Source organism: Gorilla gorilla, chromosome 2 (genome assembly GCF_029281585.2).
Source record: "Gorilla gorilla gorilla isolate KB3781 chromosome 2, NHGRI_mGorGor1-v2.1_pri, whole genome shotgun sequence".
In the NCBI taxonomy this organism is placed as follows: Eukaryota; Metazoa; Chordata; class Mammalia; order Primates; family Hominidae; genus Gorilla; species Gorilla gorilla.
In genome coordinates this window covers 178,802,947-178,825,343 of record NC_086017.1, presented here as the reverse complement: position 1 = coordinate 178,825,343, position 22,397 = coordinate 178,802,947, and the positions used below count along the sequence as shown (strand labels likewise).

The 22,397-nt window shown below is 36.5% G+C and overlaps 1 protein-coding gene across 5 annotated transcripts in view; it reads left to right on the top strand.

Moving 5' to 3' along the window:
• The window catches only part of PDCD10 (programmed cell death 10), a 51,094-nt gene that overhangs the window by 22,231 nt on the left and 6,466 nt on the right, over positions 1 to 22,397 (top strand). For all 5 annotated transcript variants that reach the window (XM_004037966.5, XM_031009736.3, XM_031009737.2 and 2 more), the window contains 3 exons: positions 7,909 to 7,962; positions 15,675 to 15,792; positions 17,068 to 17,194. In XM_004037966.5, coding sequence (XP_004038014.1) covers positions 7,909 to 7,962; positions 15,675 to 15,792; positions 17,068 to 17,194 — 299 coding nt within the window. The remainder of the gene's footprint in view (positions 1 to 7,908; positions 7,963 to 15,674; positions 15,793 to 17,067; positions 17,195 to 22,397) is intronic.

Below are 22,397 nucleotides of genomic sequence, written 5' to 3'. Positions count from 1 at the left end.
TTTTTTGGTTTCCATTTGCATGGAATATCTTTTTTCGTCTCTTTATTTGGAGTTCAGATGTCTTTATAGGTGAAATGTGTTTCTCGTAGGCAACAGGTTGTTCTTGTTTTTTAATCCATTTGCTGCTCTTTTTCTTTTGATTAGTTTAGTCCATTCACATTCAATGCTATTATTGATAAGTAAGGACTTACCTCTGCCATTTTGTTCCTTGAATTCTGGTTGTTTTGTGGTCTTCTCTTCCTTTTTTCCTTCCTTTCTGTCTTCCTTTTAGTGAAGGTGGTTTTCTCTGGTGGTATGTTTTAATTTTTTGCTTTTTATTTTTGGTATATACATTGTTTTTTGTTTTGAGGTTATCATAAGGCTTGCAAACACTGTCTTATTACCTATTATTTCAAACTGATGTGAGCTTATCACTGATTACATAAATAAGCAAAAAGAAAACTAATAAAATCTCTATACTTCATTACTCTCATTTTTTAGCTTTTGAAATAAGCAAAAAGAAAACTAATAAAATCTATACTTCATCCCTCTCATTTTTTAACTTTTGTTGTTTCTCTTTATGTCTTATTGTACAGTTTGTCTTGAAAAGTTGTTATAGTTATTATTTTTGATTGATTCATCATTAGTCTTTCTACTTAAGAGTAGCTTGCACACCACAATTACAGTATTATAATATTCTGTGTGTTTCTGTGTACTTACTATTACCAGTGAGTTTTGTACTTTCAGAAGATTTTTTATTGCTCATGAATGTCCTTTTCTTTCAGATCAAACTCCCTTTGTTATTTCTTCTAGGACAAGTATAGTGTTGATGAAATCTTTCAGCTTTCGTTTGTTTGGGAAGGTCTTTATTTCTCCTTCATGTTTGAAGGATATTTTTGTTGGATATTCTAGGATAAAAATTTCTTCCTTCAGCATTTTAAATATATCATACTACTCTCTCATGGCCTGTAAGGTTTCCACTGAAAAGTCTTCTGCTAGGCAAATTGGAGCTCCATCATATGTTATTTGTTTCTTTTCTCTTGCTGCTTTTAGGATCCTTTATCCTTGACCTTTGGGGGGTTGATTATTAAATGCCTCGACACAGTCTTCTTTGGATTAAATCTTCTTGGTGTTCTATAACCTTCTTGTACTTAGATATCGATATCTTTCTCTAGGTTTGGGAAGTTCTCTGTTACTATCACTTTGAATAAACTTTCTACCCTTATCTCTTTTTCTACCTCCTCTTTAATGCCAGTAACTCTTAGGTTCACCATTTTGAGACTATTTTCTAGATCTTGTAGGAGTGTTTAATTCTTATTTTTACTTTTGTCTCCTCTGTGCATTTTCAATAGCCTGTCTTCAAGCTCACTAATTATTTCTTTCACTTGATGCATTCTGCTATTAAGAGGTTGATGCATTCTTCAGTATGCCAATTATATTTTTCAGTTCTAGAATTTCTGCTTGATTTTACAAAATAATTTCAGTCTCTTTGTTAAATTTGTCTGATAGGATTCTGAATTCTTTCTCTGTGTTATCTTGAATTTCATTGTGTTTCCTCAACACAGTCATTTTGAATTCTCTGTCTGAGAAGTCACATATCTGTGTTTCTCCAGGATTGGTCCCTGGTGCCTTATTTAGTTTGTTTGGTGAGGTCATGTTTTTCTGGATGGTCTTGATGCTTCTGGATGTTCGTTGGTGTCTGGTCATTGAAGAGTTAGATATTTATTATAGTCGTTGCAGTCTGGTCTTGTTTTTGCCCATCTTTCTTGGGAAGACTTTCTAAGTGTTCGAAGGGACTTGGGCCCCAAGCTCAATAATGCTGTGGTTCTTCCAGTCTCGTAGAGATACCACCGCCTTGGTGGTGTTGACTGTCAAGATCTGGAAGAATTCTCTGGATTTCCAGGCAGAGGGTCTTGTTCTCTTTCCTTACTTTCTGCCAAACAAATGTAGTTTCTTTCTGTCTCTCTGTGCTGAACTTCCTGAAGCTGGGGGAGGGGTGACACCCCTGTCGCCACCACCTCTGGAATTGCACTGGGTCAGACCTAAAGCTGGCACAGCACTGGGTGTGACCCAAGGCCTGCTGTAAACACTACCTGGCTAAAGCCTGTGTTCACTCAAGGCCCTGTGGCTCTACAATCAGCAAGTAGTGAAGCCAGCCAGATTTATGTCCTTCCCTTCAGTATGATAAGTTCCCCAGGCCCCAGATGGTCTGGAGATGCGCTCTGGGGGCCAGGAATTAAGAGTCAAAAACCTTAGAAATCTACCTAGTGTTCTTTCCTACTGTGACTAAGCTGGCACTGAAAGCACAAGACAAAGTTCTTCCCATTCTTCTCTCTCCTTTCTACAGGCAGAGGAGCCTCTCTCTGTGGTCACTGGCACATGGGGAGTTCTGCTAGGCCATGGTTGATGTTCACTTAAAACCCAAGGGCTCTTCAGTCAGCCTGTGGTGATTGCTGCCGAGCCTGAGCTTCACTCTTCAGGACAATGGGCTCCTCTCTGGGCCAGGACAGGTCTAGAAATGCTTTCCAAAAGCCTAGGCCTGGACTCGGGGACCCCAGGATCCAAACTGGTACCTAAGATGTAAGACAAAATCCCTTTTATATTTCCTTTTGCTTTTTTCAAGCAGGAGTCTCTCACCATAGCCACCACAGTGAGCCAGGAATTTGCTGGGTTTCACCTGAAACCAGCATGTCTGAATCTCAGCCAAGGCCTACAGTGTACTACCTGGGTATTGCTGTTGTTTATTCAGGGCCCTAGTGGTCTTTAGTCAGCAGGCGATGAATCCTGCCAGGATTGGATCCTTCCCTTCAGGGCAGTGAGCTCCATTTTGGCCCAGGGTGTGTCTAGAAATGTCGTCCGGGAGATAGGTCCTGGAATGGGGTCTCAGTACTCTGCCTGTTGCTTATCCTACTGTGACTGAGCTGGTATACAAGATAAAAGACACACTCCTGTTGCCTTTACTTGTTGCCTTCCTATCCTGAAGCAGAAGGAAGGAGTCTCTTATTGCTGTGAGCTCTGCTGCCTGGGATTGGGGGAGGAGTGACACATCCATTCCGTTGGTCACCCTGTCTGGTGGGTCTTTGGGTTGCATGCTATCCTAGTCCACTGGCTCTAAGCACAACACTAAGACGTATCCAGGAATTGCAGTCCTTGTGTCCTAGACTGCCTTTCAAGTTTATCTGAGACTCTAGAGCACTTTAGCCCTTGGTGGCAAGGCTTACTCAATTTCCAACCTCTTGGATCGGCGATTCTCCTCTGACCGTGTCACGTCCAAATGCTACCTTTTGTGGGTGGCTGCTAGCTGAACCCAGCACACTTTTGCTCTCCACTGTGATTGATCAGCACTAAGTTTAATACAAAGTCTCCCAGTTGCTGTGCTCTCTCCACCCAAGTGCACATATTCTTTGTCCGTGCCACACAGCTGCTATTGCGGGATGGGGGAGGGGTGGCATCAGTGTTTCAAGATGGTCTTTCCCACTCTGTTTATTGCCTCTTTCAGCAATATGAAATTAAAACCAGGTACTATGATTGCTCACTTGATTTTTGGTTCTTTGGCAGTGCTTTTTTGTGTGTAGTTGGTAAAATTGGTATTCCTGCAGAGGGGACCATCAGTGGAGGCTTTGATTCGGCCATCTTGCTTCGCCTCCCTTCTTAGTTTTTTTTTTTTTCCTGTTAAGATAAAATAAACCAGACCTCAAACTTTGAGCATAGTAAACATTCTTCACAATGCAGGTAGGGATTTTATCTACAATCCTACCATCAGGAAGTGATCATAATTAGCATTTTGGGTTTGAATTATTGCTCTTCTTCTTAGTAAGCTATTTAATCTTATCTGTTTCCTTATTTATAAAATGGGGATAAACAGTGGTGTACTTCATTATCTCAACAACTCTGTGAAATAAGTAAGTTGATGTATTGTAAATTGTTTAAAATAGTACTAGTTATATAGTAAGTGTTAGTTATTGTTGTTAAGGAATCTTTCACATATATTTCACAGTTTTGTATACTTGTAGGCAGTGTTTTAATGGGATATTTTTATAATAGGTGGTTCTGCTTACCTTTTTTGCCAGACAGCTTGGCAGCCCACAGAACTGATTCTTTTAGAAGCATGCGTTGAACTTCACATGGACAAATCTTTCTCTGTGACAGTTCAAAAACTAATAAGTGACTTCTTGATTCCATTACTTCTGTCTTTCTAGCAAGCTTGTTTACTTTTACCTGGCTCACCTCATTTTTATTTGAATTTCAGGAGATGTATTTGAAGTTTTTATTCTTGTAAGTTGGCCCAGTTTAGTTCTTTTTAAGAAATAAGATCAACAATCTGTTCGCTGTGGGTAGGGAGAGGGGCGTGAACATGGAAAAATCAAATCTTGCCTGAGTTTTAGGAAGCAAGTAGATTTGTACACAATTCAAAACCAGGTAATCTAATTATTTTGACCTTTAAAACAAACAACAACAACAACAAAACACACAGCTTTCACAAAAGTGTGAAAGCAGGAGTCTTTTAAAACTTGAGTAACCGAAGGGCTAAATGGCTTTTTTTTTTTTTAAATTATGGTTTTAGGAAACTTGATGCTAGAAAAGTGTAGAAGAAACTGATACTTTTGGAGAGAGCAAAACAACAAATGTCCTCTCCATGGAATCTGAATTATGTGGAAGCTTTTAAAATATTTTTATAAGTGGACCAGAGTAAATTTGCCTGGTTTGCGGTTGATAGTAAGTGTAAGTGTTCTTAAAGGCTATCAACAATAAGTTACAGAAGGAGTTCACAAAACAGTAGGCAGAATGGGGGTTGAGGTAAGACCTCCTGTTAGGCTTACCCAGCCTATCCATTGTCTCCAAATGTGCTTCAGGAGGCACTTTTCCTTCTCTTTTAGGAGAGATGAAGTATGTTACATACCTTTTCTCTCACTCTGATTCTCTTATTTTCTTTTACTCTTTTACTGGTTACATGGACATACTGTGTAATTGAGGCCCAAGCAGTGCTTCTCACTGTCGCAGTATCCATTAATGCAAGGTGCAGTCACAATTTCCTCCTTCAGGGGACCCAAAATACAGTGTATGCACTGTCAGTTACTACTAAGAAGTTTATTGTGTTTAATCTGGTTTTTTTGTTTTGTTTTGTTTTGTTTTGTTTTTGAGATGCAAAGTCTCGCTCTGTCGCCCAGGCTGGAGTGCAGTGGCGTGATCTCAGCTCACCGCAAGCTCTGCCTCCCAGGTTCACACCATTCTGCCTCAGCCTCCCGAGTAGCTGGGACTACAGGCACCTGCCACCACGCCCAGCTAATTTTTTTTTGTATTTTTAGTAGAGACTGGGTTTCACCTTGTTAGCCAGGATGGTCTCGATCTCCTGACCTTGTGATCCGCCTGCTTCGGCCTCCCAGAGTGCTAGGATTACAGACGTGAGCCACCGTGCCCAGCCTTACTGTGTTTATTCTTTAAAGTTACCCTAGCCAAAGACGTTATCCCTAAAGCTCAGAAAGTGCTGGACTCTAAAGAGACTGAAAACAAAGTGGAAATTCTTTTCTTTCCTAAATTTACATGAAATCATTACATTCCATGTGTTAGCAACCCTGAAGAAACTTCTAAGTGGGAGAACTCTCCAGGAGGATGATTTTAAGAGGCCGGAACACACTTTTTAAAGATCAGTTCAAATCCCATGTTTATAAAGACTTCTTTCTGCTTCAACTGATGGCAGTCACTCCACTTTTCATATAGCTGCTTCACGTTGTACATGTAGGAACTCAAGTACATGGTAGGAACTCAAGAATATGTCAGTCCTTAAAGAACCAGGTTGAAGAGATTCAGTGACAGGGTGGACTCCAGTCTGGAAGAGTGAGTACAGGGAGTCAGGGTAGCATTAGTGGCTTGTATACAGGATTCAGAGTCAAACTGAGTTTCTTCCTTTGTAAAATGGAGAAGAAGATAACATATTTTGCTACCTAACTAGTACAGGCTGAAATTATAAATAGATTTAAGAACAGTTTAGATAAATTTATGGATAAGAGATTAAATTCAGTTCAAACAATGGATATATGCCTGGTACTGTCCTGGACACCATGAATATATCAATACCATGTGAGGAAGAAAGCCTTTTGACTTTATTATAAGGCCTATGGGTATATGCAGTCATGTGGCACATAACATTTCAGTCATTGGTAGATGGATGGCATATATGATGGTTGTCCCATAAGATCAAAATTGAGCAGAAAAATTCCTCTCACCAAGTGATGTTAAAGCCATTGTTCATTGTAGCGCAACACATTACCTCTTTTATGTTTACATACACAAATACATAGTGTTACAGTTGCCTATAGTAGTTCAGTAAACATCAGGTTTGTAGCCTAGACACAGTAGGCTGTATCATACAGCCTAGGTGTGTGGTAGGCTATCCCTGTAGGTTTATGTCATTACACTCTGTGATGTCCACATAATGATGAAATCACCTAATGACATTTTTCTCAAAACATATCCATCCCCATCATTAAGCGATGCATGACTGCAGTGTATCTCCAAGTGACTCCCAGCAGAATTTTGGTGAAGTGCTTCTCAGCTCACAGATTTTTGATTTAGTATATGTCTGACCTTCCTGTGACTTATTCTTTTTGTAAGGTTCACGTAATTAAAATGAGTCTAGAAATCTAGAGATGCTGTTATCTATCTCAGATAATCTTGTTAGCTCTTCATGAACTTTCTGGGCACTTTTACTTGTCTGGATCCTTTCACATACCATTCAGGGCTATACAGAATGAACTAATAACGCTGATACTTGAAGGCACACAGCTGACTCAGACCTTTTTAAAAGAGGTCAGAGTGTGGTGTAAACCTAAGTAAGGAAATGGGTTCCTATCAAAACAGAAACATTCATTCTTTATGTCTGTCCCTGCCTCTCTTGAATAACAAGAACTTGAGATCTAATGAGCTATATTGTTATTTTAATCTTAGTAATAGTCACTATAATTATATTAATTACTTGAAAGTAGGAAACTTTTTTCATTTTTTGGAAACATATCTTTGTTAATTATGAACTACTTATATAGTTATTTCTTTCTACATTTGTTTACTGGGCTGTTTATGCCTTCTTTTTTATCTACTGAGGCAATATTAGATTTTACAAGATTTGTTAGAAGTCATGTTAAATATTAAGCTAAATGGTTCATTGTTTTTTGGCAGATAAATTATCTTGTCAGATTCTGTTGCTTTTGCTTTGTGCTTAAAGTTAGTCATTTGTAGGGAGTTGCAAGGTTCTTGGCATTTGTAACTGTCTTGTTTAGAAAATAAATTGATTTAACGTGTTAGAGATCCCATACAGGAGATTTCTGAAGCAAAACTTACACTTTTGTTGCCTCAAGGGAAGACTTTATTGCATAATATGATATATGTTCATAAGGTTTGTGTAGAAATATTATACTTGGTAAAAATCTATATAGATTACATTGTTTCCAATTTAATATTGTCCCAAGTAAAAAATATATACAATTGAGTTTTATTGAGTTAACTAGCTCAATCCTTAAGGACTGAAAAAATCAGAATTTAACAGAAGCTAGGTTTTTTAAGCCTGGCAGTTAACTCTTTACAAATGGAATTATTTTTATGAAATTATGAAATTCTGTGCCTTTGGTTCGCGGAAAACTGAATTAACGTGTGTAGTAAGGATGTTAATCTTTTGAAATTATAAACCTCACATGTTTGATATAAAAATTAAAAGCATATGGGTTGCTTTTATTTTTTTATAAAAAATTAAGGACATATATTTTTTCATTGAAAATTTTGATAGCCTAATTGAAGAATTACGGTGATGTACAATTGTTAACAAGAATGTTGATTAAATGTTTAATGTGTTCATGTGATTGCTACAGAATGGAATCTCAGAAATGCGCTTTTTCCAAGAAAGTTGATATTCATAATAATTTAAAATTTTTATTGCAGCTAGAACGAGTAAATCTGTCTGCAGCCCAGACACTGAGAGCCGCTTTCATTAAGGTGAGGTGCAAATAATTTACTATGATTATTAAAGTGTATGTTCTTTGTAAATGTAAGTACATGTCATGGTTGCCAGTTTATTTTCTTTTAGGGAAAGCCTTTTTAGCCATCTTATGCCTGTTTTACTATATTCCATAAAGCTTAAAACACTTCCAAAAGATAAACTAGAACAAATGTTATTTCGTTGGCATTCATCTTTTCATCACTTTGTGCTTTTGAAACTGAGTTTTTCAGAGTGTTCTCTCCTTAGCTGTAGATTATATTTTTGAGGGTTTTTTTTTCCTATTATTTGACCTTTTGAAAACTTATATGGCTGGGCGTGGTAACTCATACCTGTCATCCCAACACCTTGAGAGGCTGAGGTGGGAGGATCACTTGAAACCTGGAGCTCAAGACCAGCCTGGGCAGTATAGCAAGACCCTGTATCTACAGAAAATAAAAATATTAGCCAGGCATGGTGGTGCGTGCCTGTCATTCTTGCTACTCAGGAGGCTGAGGCAGGAGGATTGCTAGAGCCCAGGAGTTTGAGGTTACAGTGAGACATGATCATGCCGCTGTGATCCAGCCTGGGTAACAGAGCAAGACCCTGTCTCAAAATAAAGTAAAAATTTAAAAGTATTTGTAAAAGTGTAACTCGAAAAGGTATGCTTTCTATTGTTTAATTATAGAACATGAGTCTAAAAAACGTTTTTCAGTGGGAAAGTAATACCTTCAAATATGGTGAATTAAATATACTTAGAGGATATACAGTTAAGTTACTCAAAATAAATGTTTTCCTTGTCTTTAGACTTGAGCTGTTCAGTGGGTTATCACTAGCCACATGTTGCTTTTGAGCATTTAAAAATAAGACTAGGTCAGATCAAGATATGTTCCAAGTTAAAATACACACAGATTTTGAAGACTTCATATAAGAAAAAGAAAGTAAACTAGCTTAGTAATAAATATTTTATAATGATTACATGTTGAAATAATATTTTGGATGTACTATTAAAATAATTTTACCTGTGTCTTTTTACTTTTTTTTAAATGTGGCCGCTTAATATTACATAGGTAGCTCATAGTTGTTGCTGATATTACATTTCTGTTGTACAGCCCTACTCTAGAGACTTACTGTACATGTTGAATGCATTCTTTAATATAAAACTTTTATCTGGTCCTCCATCCCAAATATATATTATGGTGCCCAAAACTTTAATTTTTATTTTTGTATTCCTTCCCATCAGTAGCTTAAATAACCTGTGTTTTAGGTAAAGTATTTTAATGTTTAAATGTGGAATACATTTATATTTTAATTGGAGTTGAAACTATAAGCCCATTCAGCTTGATTTCTTCCATGTCACACAAGTTTGTTGATAACACTCTTTTCTGGTAGCACAAGTCATGTCACTAGGTATCTCATATTACCATAATAATCTACATTATGTATGTTAGAATAGAGCTTTTTTGATTTAATATTCTGTGATTCAAGGTGAGTACATATATATTTAGTAGCTTCATTAAATTGCATCCTGCCAAATCATTGGGTTAATGAAGCAACACCATAATCGTTTCCTTTTTTTTTATTGTTGTTTTCTTCTTTGAGTGTCAGTTTGGCTTTGGAATGGCATATTTGGTCATTAGGGAGGCATGATGCTATCTTAAGCATCTTTGTGTCCAAAAGAAGAAGGAAAAGTAATCTGTACAGTAGTATTGCTAAGAGAAAAGTCAATATTTCAGCTTTTCTAATGCCAGGAATAGAGAGAAGAAGACCCTGTCCGAAGGAGTAGATAGTATCTTCAATGACATTCATAAAATAAAATAATAAATTTCCTGAGGGTTTTTCTTGTAACATCCTAACATATAAGCTAATTATCTAACACTTAAGTACACTTATGTGACCGTGATAGATGTGGTTTGATCCATGGATAAAGTTTGTTGTCCATGGCATAGATTACTTATTTTGGAAGAAAACAAAGTAACTAATTTTACACTGATGTATTTTTAATTATCACATTTAGTTTGTTACATTTCAAGTGAAATTGAAGGAGGACATGTTAAAAATGTAAAGAGGCTTGTATTTTTTAAATTACAACTTTTGAAAAAGATGAAAGAAACCTCACCAGTCATAAAATCTTTTATATTCATAATTCCAATTATTGGTCCGCAACGACAATAATTTTCATCATGGTTTTTGTTATTTGGAGGGAAAAGAGGATTAAAATAGTTTTTCCCAAGATAATACTATTGAATATTTTAATGTATATACAGTTAACCTTTGAACAGTGTGGAGGTTAGAGGTGCTGACCCCCTGCAGAGTTGAAGATTTGAGTATAAGTTTTGACTTCCAAAAATCTTAACTACTAAAAGCCTACTGTTGACCAGAACATCTTACTGGTAGCAAAAACAGTGATTAACATATGTTTTGTGTATCCTATATATTACATACTGTATTCTTAAAGTCACAGAAAAGAAAGTGTTATTAAGAAAATCGTAAGAGAAAATATATTTATTATTCATTAAGTTGAAGTGGATCATCATAAGGTCTGCATCCTTGTCGTTTTCACATTGAATATGCTGAGGAGGAGGAAGAAGAGAAGGGGTTGGTCTTGCTAGCTCAGGGATGTCAGAAGTAGAGAAGGTGAATGGGGAGGCAAGAGAGGCAGGCACACTTAGTGTAACTTTACAGAAATATGTTTAATTTCTGACTTATTTGCTTTGTCATTTCTCTAAAAATGTTTCTGTACAGTACCAATCTTCCAACATTTGCTTTAGTTTCAGTGCTTGTATCAGAGAAGGGTCCATGTCATAAAGCAGCCTTGAATAAAGAGAACTCTTCTGCTGGATTGTCTAATGTCCATTTGTTTTCTGGCACTCCTTTGTCTTCTTCCTCATTGTCTATTAGCTCTTAAATTTCTCTGATATCCATATCTTGAAACCCTTCATCCTCTACCTTTTTTTTTAATCATATCTACAATCTCTTTCATGATTTCCGTGGCTCTGTTGTAAATCCTGTGGAGTCATGCACAACATGTGGACACAGTTTTCTCCAGCAGAAATTTATTGTTTTAGGCTCGATGGGTTTTTCTATAACAACAGTAGCATCAATGGTGTAATTCTTCCAGACTTTCATGGTATTCTTTCTACCAAGGATTGTTGACAGCCCTTTCCATAGAGGCCTTATGGTTCCATGTATAATGAGCTTTAAAGGTTCTTGATCCCCTGATGTAGAGGCTGATTTAGAGGTGTGGTGTTTTGGGACAAGTAGGCCACTTTGATGCCTTTCAGTGTTGAACTCATGGGGTTCTGGGAAGCAAGGGACATTATCCAGTATCAGAAGAATTTTTTTGAACAACAATAATAATAAAAGAAAGGCTAGGTGCGGAGGCCCGTGCCTTGTAATCCTAGCACTTTGGGAGGCTGAAGTGTGAGGCCAGAGGCCAGAAGTTCAGGACCAGCCTAGGCAACATAGGAAGACCTTGTCTCTAATTAAATATACAATACATATATATGTGTGTGTATGTATATGTAGATATCTCTGATATCTATGTATATATATCTGATATCTCAATATATATCTGATATCTGTAGATCTAGCTGTATAGAGGTATATAGGTATCTCTATAGATATATATAGACAATGAGAAGAACTTCAGAAGACCATCCCTTCCTGCCAAGATGCTTTCTAACTGCAGAAACAACGCATTGATGGTACCAGGCTAGAACAAGGGTTCTCTTTGTCTAGGTCTTCTTGTACAACCACAAGACTGGAAGCTGGTGTTTTTCTTCTCCCTTCAAGGCTTGAGGGTTTAGCAGCATTATAAATAAGGACAGTCCTGATCATAAACCAGACTTCATTTGCACAGAACAGTAGAGTTGTCCTGTCTCTTTCTGCCTTAAATTCTGGTGCTCACTTCTCTGCTTTACTAATAAATATTCTTTGTGGCTATTTTTTCCTTCAGAATAGGGCACTTTGATCTGTATTAAAAACCTTTTCAGGCAGATATTTTTTTCCTCAAAGATTTTCTTAATGGTGTGTGGGGACTTATTTGCTGCCTCTTGGTCATCAGAATCTGGGTCTCCTGTTATCTTGACGTTTTTTAAGCAAAACCTCTTTCTAAAATTATCAAACTATCCTTGGCTGGCATTAAATTCTTCAGCTTTAGACTTTCCTTTTGCTTTAAGTTGTCATAGAATGACTTTGCTTTTTCTTGAATCATATTAGGGTCTATAGGTATGCCTTTCTTATAGATATCCTGCACCAACATAAAAGCTGCATTTTCAACAGGAGACAAAAAGGTATTTCACAAAACATGCAAGGTTTTTGTACCTGCTGATGTAGCTGCAGCAATGGCTTCGTTTCATGGATTTCCTTTTTTTTTTCTTACAGTGAGTCTTAGACTGTATTCGAGCAATTCAGTATCATGCAATTCACCTTCTTGTAATGTCATGACTTTGCTTCTTGAGCACACTTCCAACATCACTAGTGGCACTTTGTTGGGTCCCATGGTATTATTCCATGTTTAAAGTATTGCACTAAACACGATGAAAAAAATATGTGAGGGCTGGGAGGTAGTACTTGTACTGGGATGTGCAGTTTGCTGGAGAGATGAACTGTTCACGTGTAGATGATTAGAGTCACATGGCATTTTAGTCATATACTTACTAATACTTGAACTGACTGCAATAGCAACAGGAGGTGGCTTCAAAATTATTACATATACATGTGTACTACAGTTAATTTTGTGCAGTTATGATTTAATATTGCATCTGTATATTTGTTTATATTTCTTTTAACTGCAAATAACACCATGTACAGTCTGTTTGCGTGTGAGTTTTGATAAATTTTAACTTTTTAATAATTTGTATCTATTTTATAGTAAATACTAAAATAGACTAGTGGATAACTACATTTTATGCATTCATAACATGTGTTTTTATTATTTTTTCACTACTTATAGGCTACTCAGTTTGTCTATAAGTTTTTTCAAATTGTTGCTGATCTCCAAAAATTTTTCCTATATATTTATTGAAAAATATCTGCATGTAAATGGACCTGAACAGTTAAAACCAGTTCTTCAAGGGTCAGCTCTATTCTACTTGATTCCCTCTCCCCCTTATCCTCTCTGAGAGGTTCCGATAGGTTGTCCGTCTTCCAGATTGAGAATCACTGATCCACAAAAGTGTATGTTGCTGCCCTTCGGTTTATTTTTTTCTTACAGCTGGATTCTTTACAAAGATTAGACACCCTACAGGGTTCATGTTGTATTCTGAGGGAAAACCTAAGAGTTGTAGATTGTCTCTCTGATTTAAGACCATATTTATTCATTTTGTCAGTCAGAGCCATTTGGTAAATTCAAGCTTTTGAAATAAGAATTAGCTTAACCAGGTTTTTAGCCAGGAGGTACTGAGACTACTCCTTCCAAACTATGTACTGAGGTACCTGGTGGCCCATAGCAAATTCAGAGGGGTGCCACGAAGTATTTTAAAATTGTGAAGGTGTACAGTGATACTCAACATCTGTTTGACACTGCATGGACTCCTAGCTTGAGATGGATTGCAATTCAGCATATTGGATTGTCCTTCACTGCTTTCATTGGTGTTAGATCGTTGAGAAGCTGGACTTTTTGGCCAGTGCTATCATCTAACAGAAGTACCAGAAAAAAATATATCTGCAAGAGGAAATGAGAGGGGCAAGGTCCAATCTAAGACCAGTGTTTGAGAAATTATGAGGTGCCCAGTAGGCACACACATCCCAGTAATAAGTGACGATAGTTATTTAAGAACAGAGTAAAAATTGTTTTTTTCAATTTATGTGTATTATTTTTTTAAAGGCTAAGTAGTTAGGACACTATACTTATTAAGTTGTTTAGACCTAAGTATTTAATAAACAGCACTGTGAGGTGTATCTTTTGGCACTACGGACACTGAAAACTGAGAAAGTTAGGGACCTTTGTGAGACTTTTGTAATGCTCTAGCTTTAGCATTTTGGGGTCCCAGACCAGCTTGGTATTGAAAACTTTATTCTCAGACTTTCAGCATTTTAACCTTTCAGTACTTTATTATAACTTAATCAGAGATATGCTTTTCTTTTTCCATCCCCTGCAAGCACATAGAGAATGTTCCCCCCTCACCAAGATAATTCATTATGTAGGAAGATTTATTGCTAGATAAGATAAAGTATTGTTACTGAATGCTACATTATATGTAATTTTGTGGCAGTTCACCGCATTAATGCTATAACAACACATCTTAAGCCATATTTGAACATCTTATAAAGGAAACTCCTTTTTTAAAAAACACAGTTTTTTTTGTTTTGTTTTGTTTTTTAATACGAGGTCTTATTCTGTATCATAGGCTGGAGTGCAGTGGCATGATCATAGCTCGCTACAGCCACGAACTCCTGGGCTTAAGCAGTCCTCCCATCTCAACCTACCAAGTAGCTGGGACCACAGCCACACCCCACCATGCCTGGCTAAAAAGTAGATTCTTTTTAAAATATATATCCATGGAAGGAAAAGTCAACATAGTCTGTAAAAGAAACAGGATTCAGTCAAACACAGTTTATTGTTATTAATCATCTATCAAAATGATTTTCCTGAATAGTATCTGACAGCATTTAAAATGATCCGAAGATTGGGATAAATGCGTGTATTTTCTTTTCTCATTTCATCCCACAACCTTCAGTTTTTGATACTTGAGATCTAATGAGAAACAAGATGTTATAATGGAAAGAGCAATAGGAAGAGAAGAAAACTGTATCTGCAGTGATAATCAATGGGATTGAAGAGGCAGAGGTTAAGTGTGCTTGACACATAAGGAAACAAAAAGATTGCCATCTGATTAAGATCATAAATTGTGTTTCTATTTTGCTGTTTAATATTAGGGCAAAAAGGAAAGAAAATCATCAGCATAATGATTAAAATTGGCAGGCATCCTACAGGAAACAAACATCAAGTGTGATTACAGAATTTACTGGGAAAAACTGAAATCTGAAAATTAACTCTGGCTTTGGTAAACTCAGAACTCTATGCCCAGTCTTGAAATGGCTAGAAAATTTTAGTGTCCTGGGGAGTCTAAGTAACATAGAACCAATGCAAACTCAATGAAACAAGCTCAAAAGGTAGTAAAAGGTTTCATGATGTTCTAGAAACCAGTGAAGGAAATATTCTTGCTACAGAAATAAAATAGGAAATGAAAATCATTGTGTGGGAAAAAAGGTATTATTATATAGGTTCAGTAAAACCTTCAAAATAAATCCTTTTTTGTTTTTCCTGGCATTCTCTTAATATAAATGGAAAGAATATGCAAAACACTAGTCAGATGAGTTATTGCTTGATCCTTGAGTTGCAGTATTAGCACATTAAAAAAAGCTTAAAAAATTCTCAAGATATTTAAAGTAATGAGAATAGCATTTGATAGATTACTAAAACATATATAATCCTTAATTCTATCTTTGTTATTAGTTCAATTGCAAAAGAGTATAAAGAAGAGTAGAAAATACTAAGTTCTTTCTGTTCAAATGGAAAATGGAACCTTAGTCTTAGTAAAGAGTCGGTTGCACAAGCTCTAACAAAGCCTTAGTGAATGCTATCATGACACCTGCTTTACAAAGATTTCTGCCCTTAAAAGTTATCAGTGTAAGACGCTCCCAACAGATTCTAAACAATTAAACTTTGGCTTTAAAATGTTGATTCCTTATCTGTATTTCAAAACTAGTTTTCTCTTCATTATAGGCTGAAAAAGAAAATCCAGGTCTCACACAAGACATCATTATGAAAATTTTAGAGAAAAAAAGCGTGGAAGTTAACTTCACGGAGTCCCTTCTTCGTATGGCAGCTGATGATGTAGAAGGTAACAGACAGAAGAACCTTGTTTAAGTTATACAATTGTTAAATAGCACTTCCTCTAAATCATTATTATTTGACCAAAGGATCTTCCTTCCCTACTGTTTTCCCTCCCTCCCTTTCACTTATGATGATGATGGTGGTGGTGGTGGTAGTGATAGTGGAAGCTAATGTAGATAAAATAGAAAAATGGTTTTTCTTGCTTTTTATATTTGTGAGATTTAATTACTTGAACTTTGTTTATGCTGCATGCTTTAATTTTTCCCCCCTTTATGTTTGGTGAGTTTCAGTTTTACTAAAAGATAAGCTTATTTGGAATGTGTTGACTTTAAGCAAACAACAGTTTGAAAGTAATGAGGTTTTTGTTTTGTTGTTTTTTTAACTTTAGTACAGCATCTGTGTTTCAAGCACAGATTTAAGAGAACAATATAACCATCCTTTTTGCTTTTCTTATTTTTTTTACTTGAAATTATTTAGACATTGGTTTTACTTAAGTTTAGTAGCAGTTTTCCCACTAATTTAGAAAAATGTGGACATATAATTTCCCAGAATTATTAAGGAAGAACAAAAAGCAGGTATTTTAACTGATTCCATGATTTTAAGAAAGCCCTTATCATTATTTAGAGTTGAGCATTTGCAGCCCATTAGGCCATAATATATTGATGAATTGGTAGAGTTGTAATGCTTCCAAGTCTACAATGAATCTAGTGAAGTCTCCTTTCCAAAATTGGTGTTCTGTGATCCCAGCCTGTGTGTTGGATTTGTGCTGGTGTTTTTGTTTTTAAGTGAGATTTCAAAAATGTGTAGAAGATTTTATTAGATTATTTGGGGTTTTAATATGATGAAGCAATGTATATTAAATATAGGGGTTTTAAATTTTTAATCTTTCCAGTTGGCAAGTAGATATTACCTTTACATTAGTTATGACACTCATTATTTAATTTAAGGTTTCCTTGGGAAATGTAATGTCAGAGTACGGTTGAACTTAAGCCTCCCTTTTAAATCTGTTTTTTTTTTTTTTTTTTAAGATTTCATGGGATTTCCTTTTGTTCCAAATTGAAAATATTTATTCTTTCTTTTTGTGATACTTTACTTGAAGGGAGTCCTGCTGTTGTTACTGGACTAAGTCAAACGCTAATGAATTCTGCTTTGCAACCTTGTCTTTCCTAATTATCTGGCCTTTCACCGCCCCCACCTGCCTTTGACCAACATTGGAAATTCTTAGATGTGATGAATTTGGCAGAGTCGCAGGATGTTTTTTATTATGTATTTATTTTATCAGAGTATATGATTGAACGACCAGAGCCAGAATTCCAAGACCTAAACGAAAAGGCACGAGCACTTAAACAAATTCTCAGTAAGATCCCAGATGAGATCAATGACAGAGTGAGGTTTCTGCAGACAATCAAGTAAGCAATTATTTGTTTTGTTTCTTCTTTTCTTAAAAGTACTTCCAAGGAACTACTCATCTACATTTTTAAATTTTGGTATGACTAACTTGAAATGCTTATTTGAAATAAAATCTCAAATTTTTAAATACCACATTTTATTAACTTTATGGCGTTTGGTTTCAGAGTACAGCATTTTTTAGAATGTTTAATTTTAAAACAACAATGAAATGTGCGTAAACTGGAATGTAGTTTGAACTACATAAATGATGGGAAGATATAAATGTCAGATAAATGAATAGAGAAACTGGATATATCCTAGAGATTGGTAGTAAGATATACCAAAATAGTTTTTATTTCAGAAATAGCAGCAGTCATTAAGGTAAGTAATGTACTCTTAGGCATGAGTAGTGTTTTCTAAGACTGACCAAATAGCCTCTAAATCCTTGCCTTTGGGGGATATAGGTTAAATAAGACCAAGAATACTCATGGGGCCAGAAGGCTGGCTGGTGAGCAGCAGCAAGAAGGGTCATCCTAGAGCAGTAGTTCTCAGACCAGGGACACTCTTCTGGAGTACAGTGAAGGGTGAGAGGGTAGGGGATTGAGTAAAAACATAATCCCTACATAACTATCTTTAAACTAGAAAGTCTGATAATTTTCTTCAGCCTCAGTGGATAAAAAACAAAGAAAGCTGGGAATACTTGCAGTGTCACTATCAATGCATGGTTTTGGTGAAACCATAGGTAGATATTGCTGGGGAGAAAAGATTTAGCGCAGGTCTTTTTCTGGAAGAGGCTGTGACATATGTGGTAACTTTGAAGAACCTAAGGAGACTCACTTGGAATAAATGGTAACATTCATCTTTTGGAGTTTGGGCAGTGGGAGGAGTGGCAGCAGCCAGGCAGCCCAGCTTCGTGAAGGCCCTCAACATGCGATGGCCCACATGCATCTGATATGCGCCTTCCCCACTTCCAGGATGCCCAAGAGGATGGTCAGCTCAGCTGATGGGACAGTGAGGGAAGATCCCAAAAGGAGATTGATGTGGTTGTCAGCTAAACCTGCTCTTTCAGTAGTGGAAATTGAAGCCCCAAAAGGTAGCAGGAAAAGATAAATCTTCAGGCCAAAAAGTGCAAACAAAAGAGAAAAGAGTAGGAAAGTGAAAACAAGCCAAAGTGGCTAAGAATAAAGATTTACCTGCAGAAAACAGAAAAACTAAAACTGAAGAGAGTCCAGCCTCTGAAGCAGGAGAGAAAGAAGCCCAGTCTGATTAATATCGCATACCATGTCTTATCAGTGGTTCCCCGGCTCTTTTCTTACATAATCCAGGAGAATATTTTTATCAACTGTGTTGTAAATGCATGTTTTTTAGTAGCTCTAATGTTTTTTATTAGCTCTAGAAACATTTAAGGAGGGAATTCCACTGCATTCCATTTTTTAAGTGTAAATGCTTTTTTTTTTAAAGAGGTGAAATAATTTAATTTGCTGGTTATTTTTTGGTACAATGGGAAAATAATGTTGGATATTGAATTATGGGAGGCCTTGACTGTTATGGGTGTCAGCTTAACATTCCATAGATGGGTGGTTAGTTTTTATATCCTATAGTATAAAGCATACTAAATGGCAAAGTGGAGTCGCAGTCCTGCATTTAATGTCTTGAACATTTTTAATTACTTCACTCTGTCACCCAGGCTGGACTGCAGTGGCATGATCATAACTTACTGCACCCTCAACCTCCTGAGCTCAAGCAGTCCTTCCACCTCAGCCTCCAGAGTAGCTAGGACTACTGGTGTACACCACCACACCAAGCTAATTTTTTTTTTTTTTTTTTTAAATTTTTAGTAGATAACCACGTCTCCCTGCATTGCCCAAGCTGGTCTCTAACCTCTGAGCTCAAGTGATCCTCCTGCCTTGGCCTCCCAAAGTGTTGGGATTACAGGAGTGAGCCACCACACCTGGCCTTAAATTACTTCTACTCTTCATGTTGTTTTTTAGTGGAATTGTTTCCTTGGGCAAACCACTCCTTGAACCTGGCTCTCCCTATCAGAATTGTGTGCACTCTGTAACATCTTTGGTCATGGTAGTCCTGTTTTTCTAATAACTTTGTTAATGTGCTGTGAAAGATTAAAGTATATAGTGTATATGCTATTAAATTGTGAATTGGTGGGACGTATGTGACAGCTTGTCAACATTTGAAGGTACTGGTACTTGATAGCCTTTTAAGGAAATTTTGCCTCAGTTGTAAGCTGGAAAGTCACTGGAATAACTTTAAAGAATAATAATGATACGTGACTTTTTAGATTTTGCAGTACGTATGTTCAGAATTGTGTACAAGTTGAAATGTCTGTGTACTGATCCTCAACACAACCGATGAAATCTCAATTATGAAAGAAAAAACATTCATCTTTTGAAAATAGTATTCTTTGTCATTCACATTGAGAAATGCTATTTTAGCTTGTTTGGATACCTAGCTAGTTTGGATGCTCTCTTTTGAGTCACATAAAGAGAGGAATATGTCCCATAGAAAATAATGGTTTGTGATAGGTATGCAACCCAGCTATCAAGGAATGACCCTACTCTTTGACAATAATTAAGGGCCAGGAATATAAAAAAGGCTTTTAATTGAATAGCCAAAATCTGTGTCACAGGGGACAAACACTAAGGGTTTTTTTGTTTGTTTTGTTTGTTTTGTTTTTGTTTTTGAGACGGAGTCTTGCTCTGTCGCCCAGGCTGGAGTGCAGTGGCGCCATCTCGGCTCACTGCAAGCTCTGCCTCCCGGGTTCATGCCACTCTCCTTCCTCAGCCTCCAGCGTAGCTGGGACTACAGGCGCCCGCCACCATGCCTGGCTAATTTTTTGTATTTTTAGTAGAGATGGGGTTTCACTGTGTTAGCCAGGATGATCTCGATCTCTTGACCTTGTGATCTGCCTGCCTTGGCCTCCCAAAGTGCTGGGATTACAGGTGTGAGCCAACACGCCCGGCCTAAGGGTTTTGTATTTTACCTTTCCTATAGGAAAGCCCCAGCTTCCTTTTCTACTTTTAATATGTGAAGGAGGAAGATAATCAACTGTTCATGGAGTTTTATTTTTAATCTGGTAAAAGTTGAGCATCCCTAATTTGAATATCAAATTCTAAATGCTCCAAAATCCAAAACTTTTTGAGCACCGTGACATGACACCATAAGTGGAAAATTCCACATCTGACCTCATGTGACGGATGGGTTGTAGTCAAAACACAATCAAAACTTTGTTGTATGCGCAAAATATATGCATATATGAATGCACTTTATGAAACATAAATGAATTTCATGTTTATACTTGGGCCTCATCCCCAGGTCTAAAGACTTCTGGTCTCAAGCATTTTGTTTAAGGGATACTCGCCCTGTATAGTTAAAGTAAACATGTTTGGCCTGTAAAAGGATAAATTGTCAGTGATCCCAAACTTAGTTGTTTAGACTATTTATTTCTAAAGTTTTGAAATAATTTGGTAAGTTTTCATTTGCTTTGATAATCGTGTACTTGTTGATGAGCCATGACACATTTCTATGAAGATTTGACATTTAAAATAATATTTGCAGCAGATTTTGCTTCAGATCATCGAAGTAGGTTTATATAATCAATGTCATCTTAATAGCAATCATTTATATAGGACTTATTATATGCTAAGCACTATTTTAATCACTTTACATTTATTTACTTATCACAACAACCCAGTAACAAGTGAGGAAATTGAAGCAGGCACAGAAAATTAGGTAAGGCCACAGAACTTACCTATTAAGTGGTAGAGCTGGATTTGAACCCAGGCAATCTAATGCCAGGTGTTCACTGCTGTTTCCCAATCACAGACTTCCAATGTTGATGTAATCTGGAGATTGAAAAATAGAGTTTCTGCCATTTGAAAGAAATGTGAAAAAGGATATTTTAACATAGAATGCCAGTACGTGAGAGAGATAACAGTATTGTGGTTGAAACTGGGATAGAAATGTAGGCCCAGAGCCCTCATCCTGTCACTTTGACATCCTCTTTCCCCCTACAGAGTCCCTGAGACGTCTCTGCTAAACCGTCTGTGACTCTAGGGAGCTGCGGTTTGAAAACCACATTATTAGCAGCACATTTTAGTCATAAGGAAATTGAGCTTAAGGGTCTTGTCCATAGTCATTGACAGAGGCTTTCTTTAGGGTGTTGTTTTCTTTATGAGGGAGTAATAATACTTCAGTTCTGTTTTCTAGAGTGTACTAATTTAGCACAATTGAATTAAGAGTAATGGTGGCAATGAAAATTTACTTCCTAACCAGTTGAGGAGGGATAATTTGCCCTGGCAAGTTTGTTGATATGTATGTTATTTCTGAGACTAAAATTCAATCACATATGAATAGCATAGATAGGCTAAAGTATAATTATTTGTATCACTGTCATATATTGGTACATTTTCATGTATGTTCTTACCATTATTAATTGACAAATTAGTGGATAAAATTGCACTAAAATAGAAAATGATTTCTTCTTCAGGCGTTTCTCCAGTATTTTACTTTCTTATATCTAAGGTAGTTATCCCCTTTATTCATTTTAGCAACATTTTTCAATAAGCATATGTCATATACGTATTACACCAAGTACTATAGGTGATGCTATAGATTATATCAAAGTACAAGTAAAAAAGAATCCTGACAGCTAATAAATATTCAGGCAATTTTGAATATATTAGCAGACCTAGATTTGAATCTCTGTTCCAACATTAGCTATGTAACCTTGGATATAAGTTGCTTAACTTCTGTCATTTTAGTTTGTGCCTCTGAAAATGAGGGTAATGACTTGTGAGAATTGAAAGAAATGATGTACATGAAGTGCCTAGCACAGAACCTATCATACATTCAACAGTACATGCTATAATAACCTTGTGAAATGAGGATTTTCCTCCCTTTTCTCAATGGAGTTGATAAGGAAAAATGATCCAGCAAATATTTCAAAAGGCCTTTTGATCAATGAATGTGTGTGCCTGAGTACATTTGAGCTATGCAAATATGTTATAAAATTAATTTGTATTTTTTTGAAGTCCAATACATCTCAACTAATGGAAAACTAGTGGAGACTCGTGATTTAACAGACCAAAATAAAAAAGCCAGGCATTTATTTACTGTTTGTAATCTGCATTTGCATATTCTTAGGCTAAAATTCAGCAAGGTTTATTTGTTTTAAGTTAGGAGTTTTCATGAAGGGTTCAGAATAGA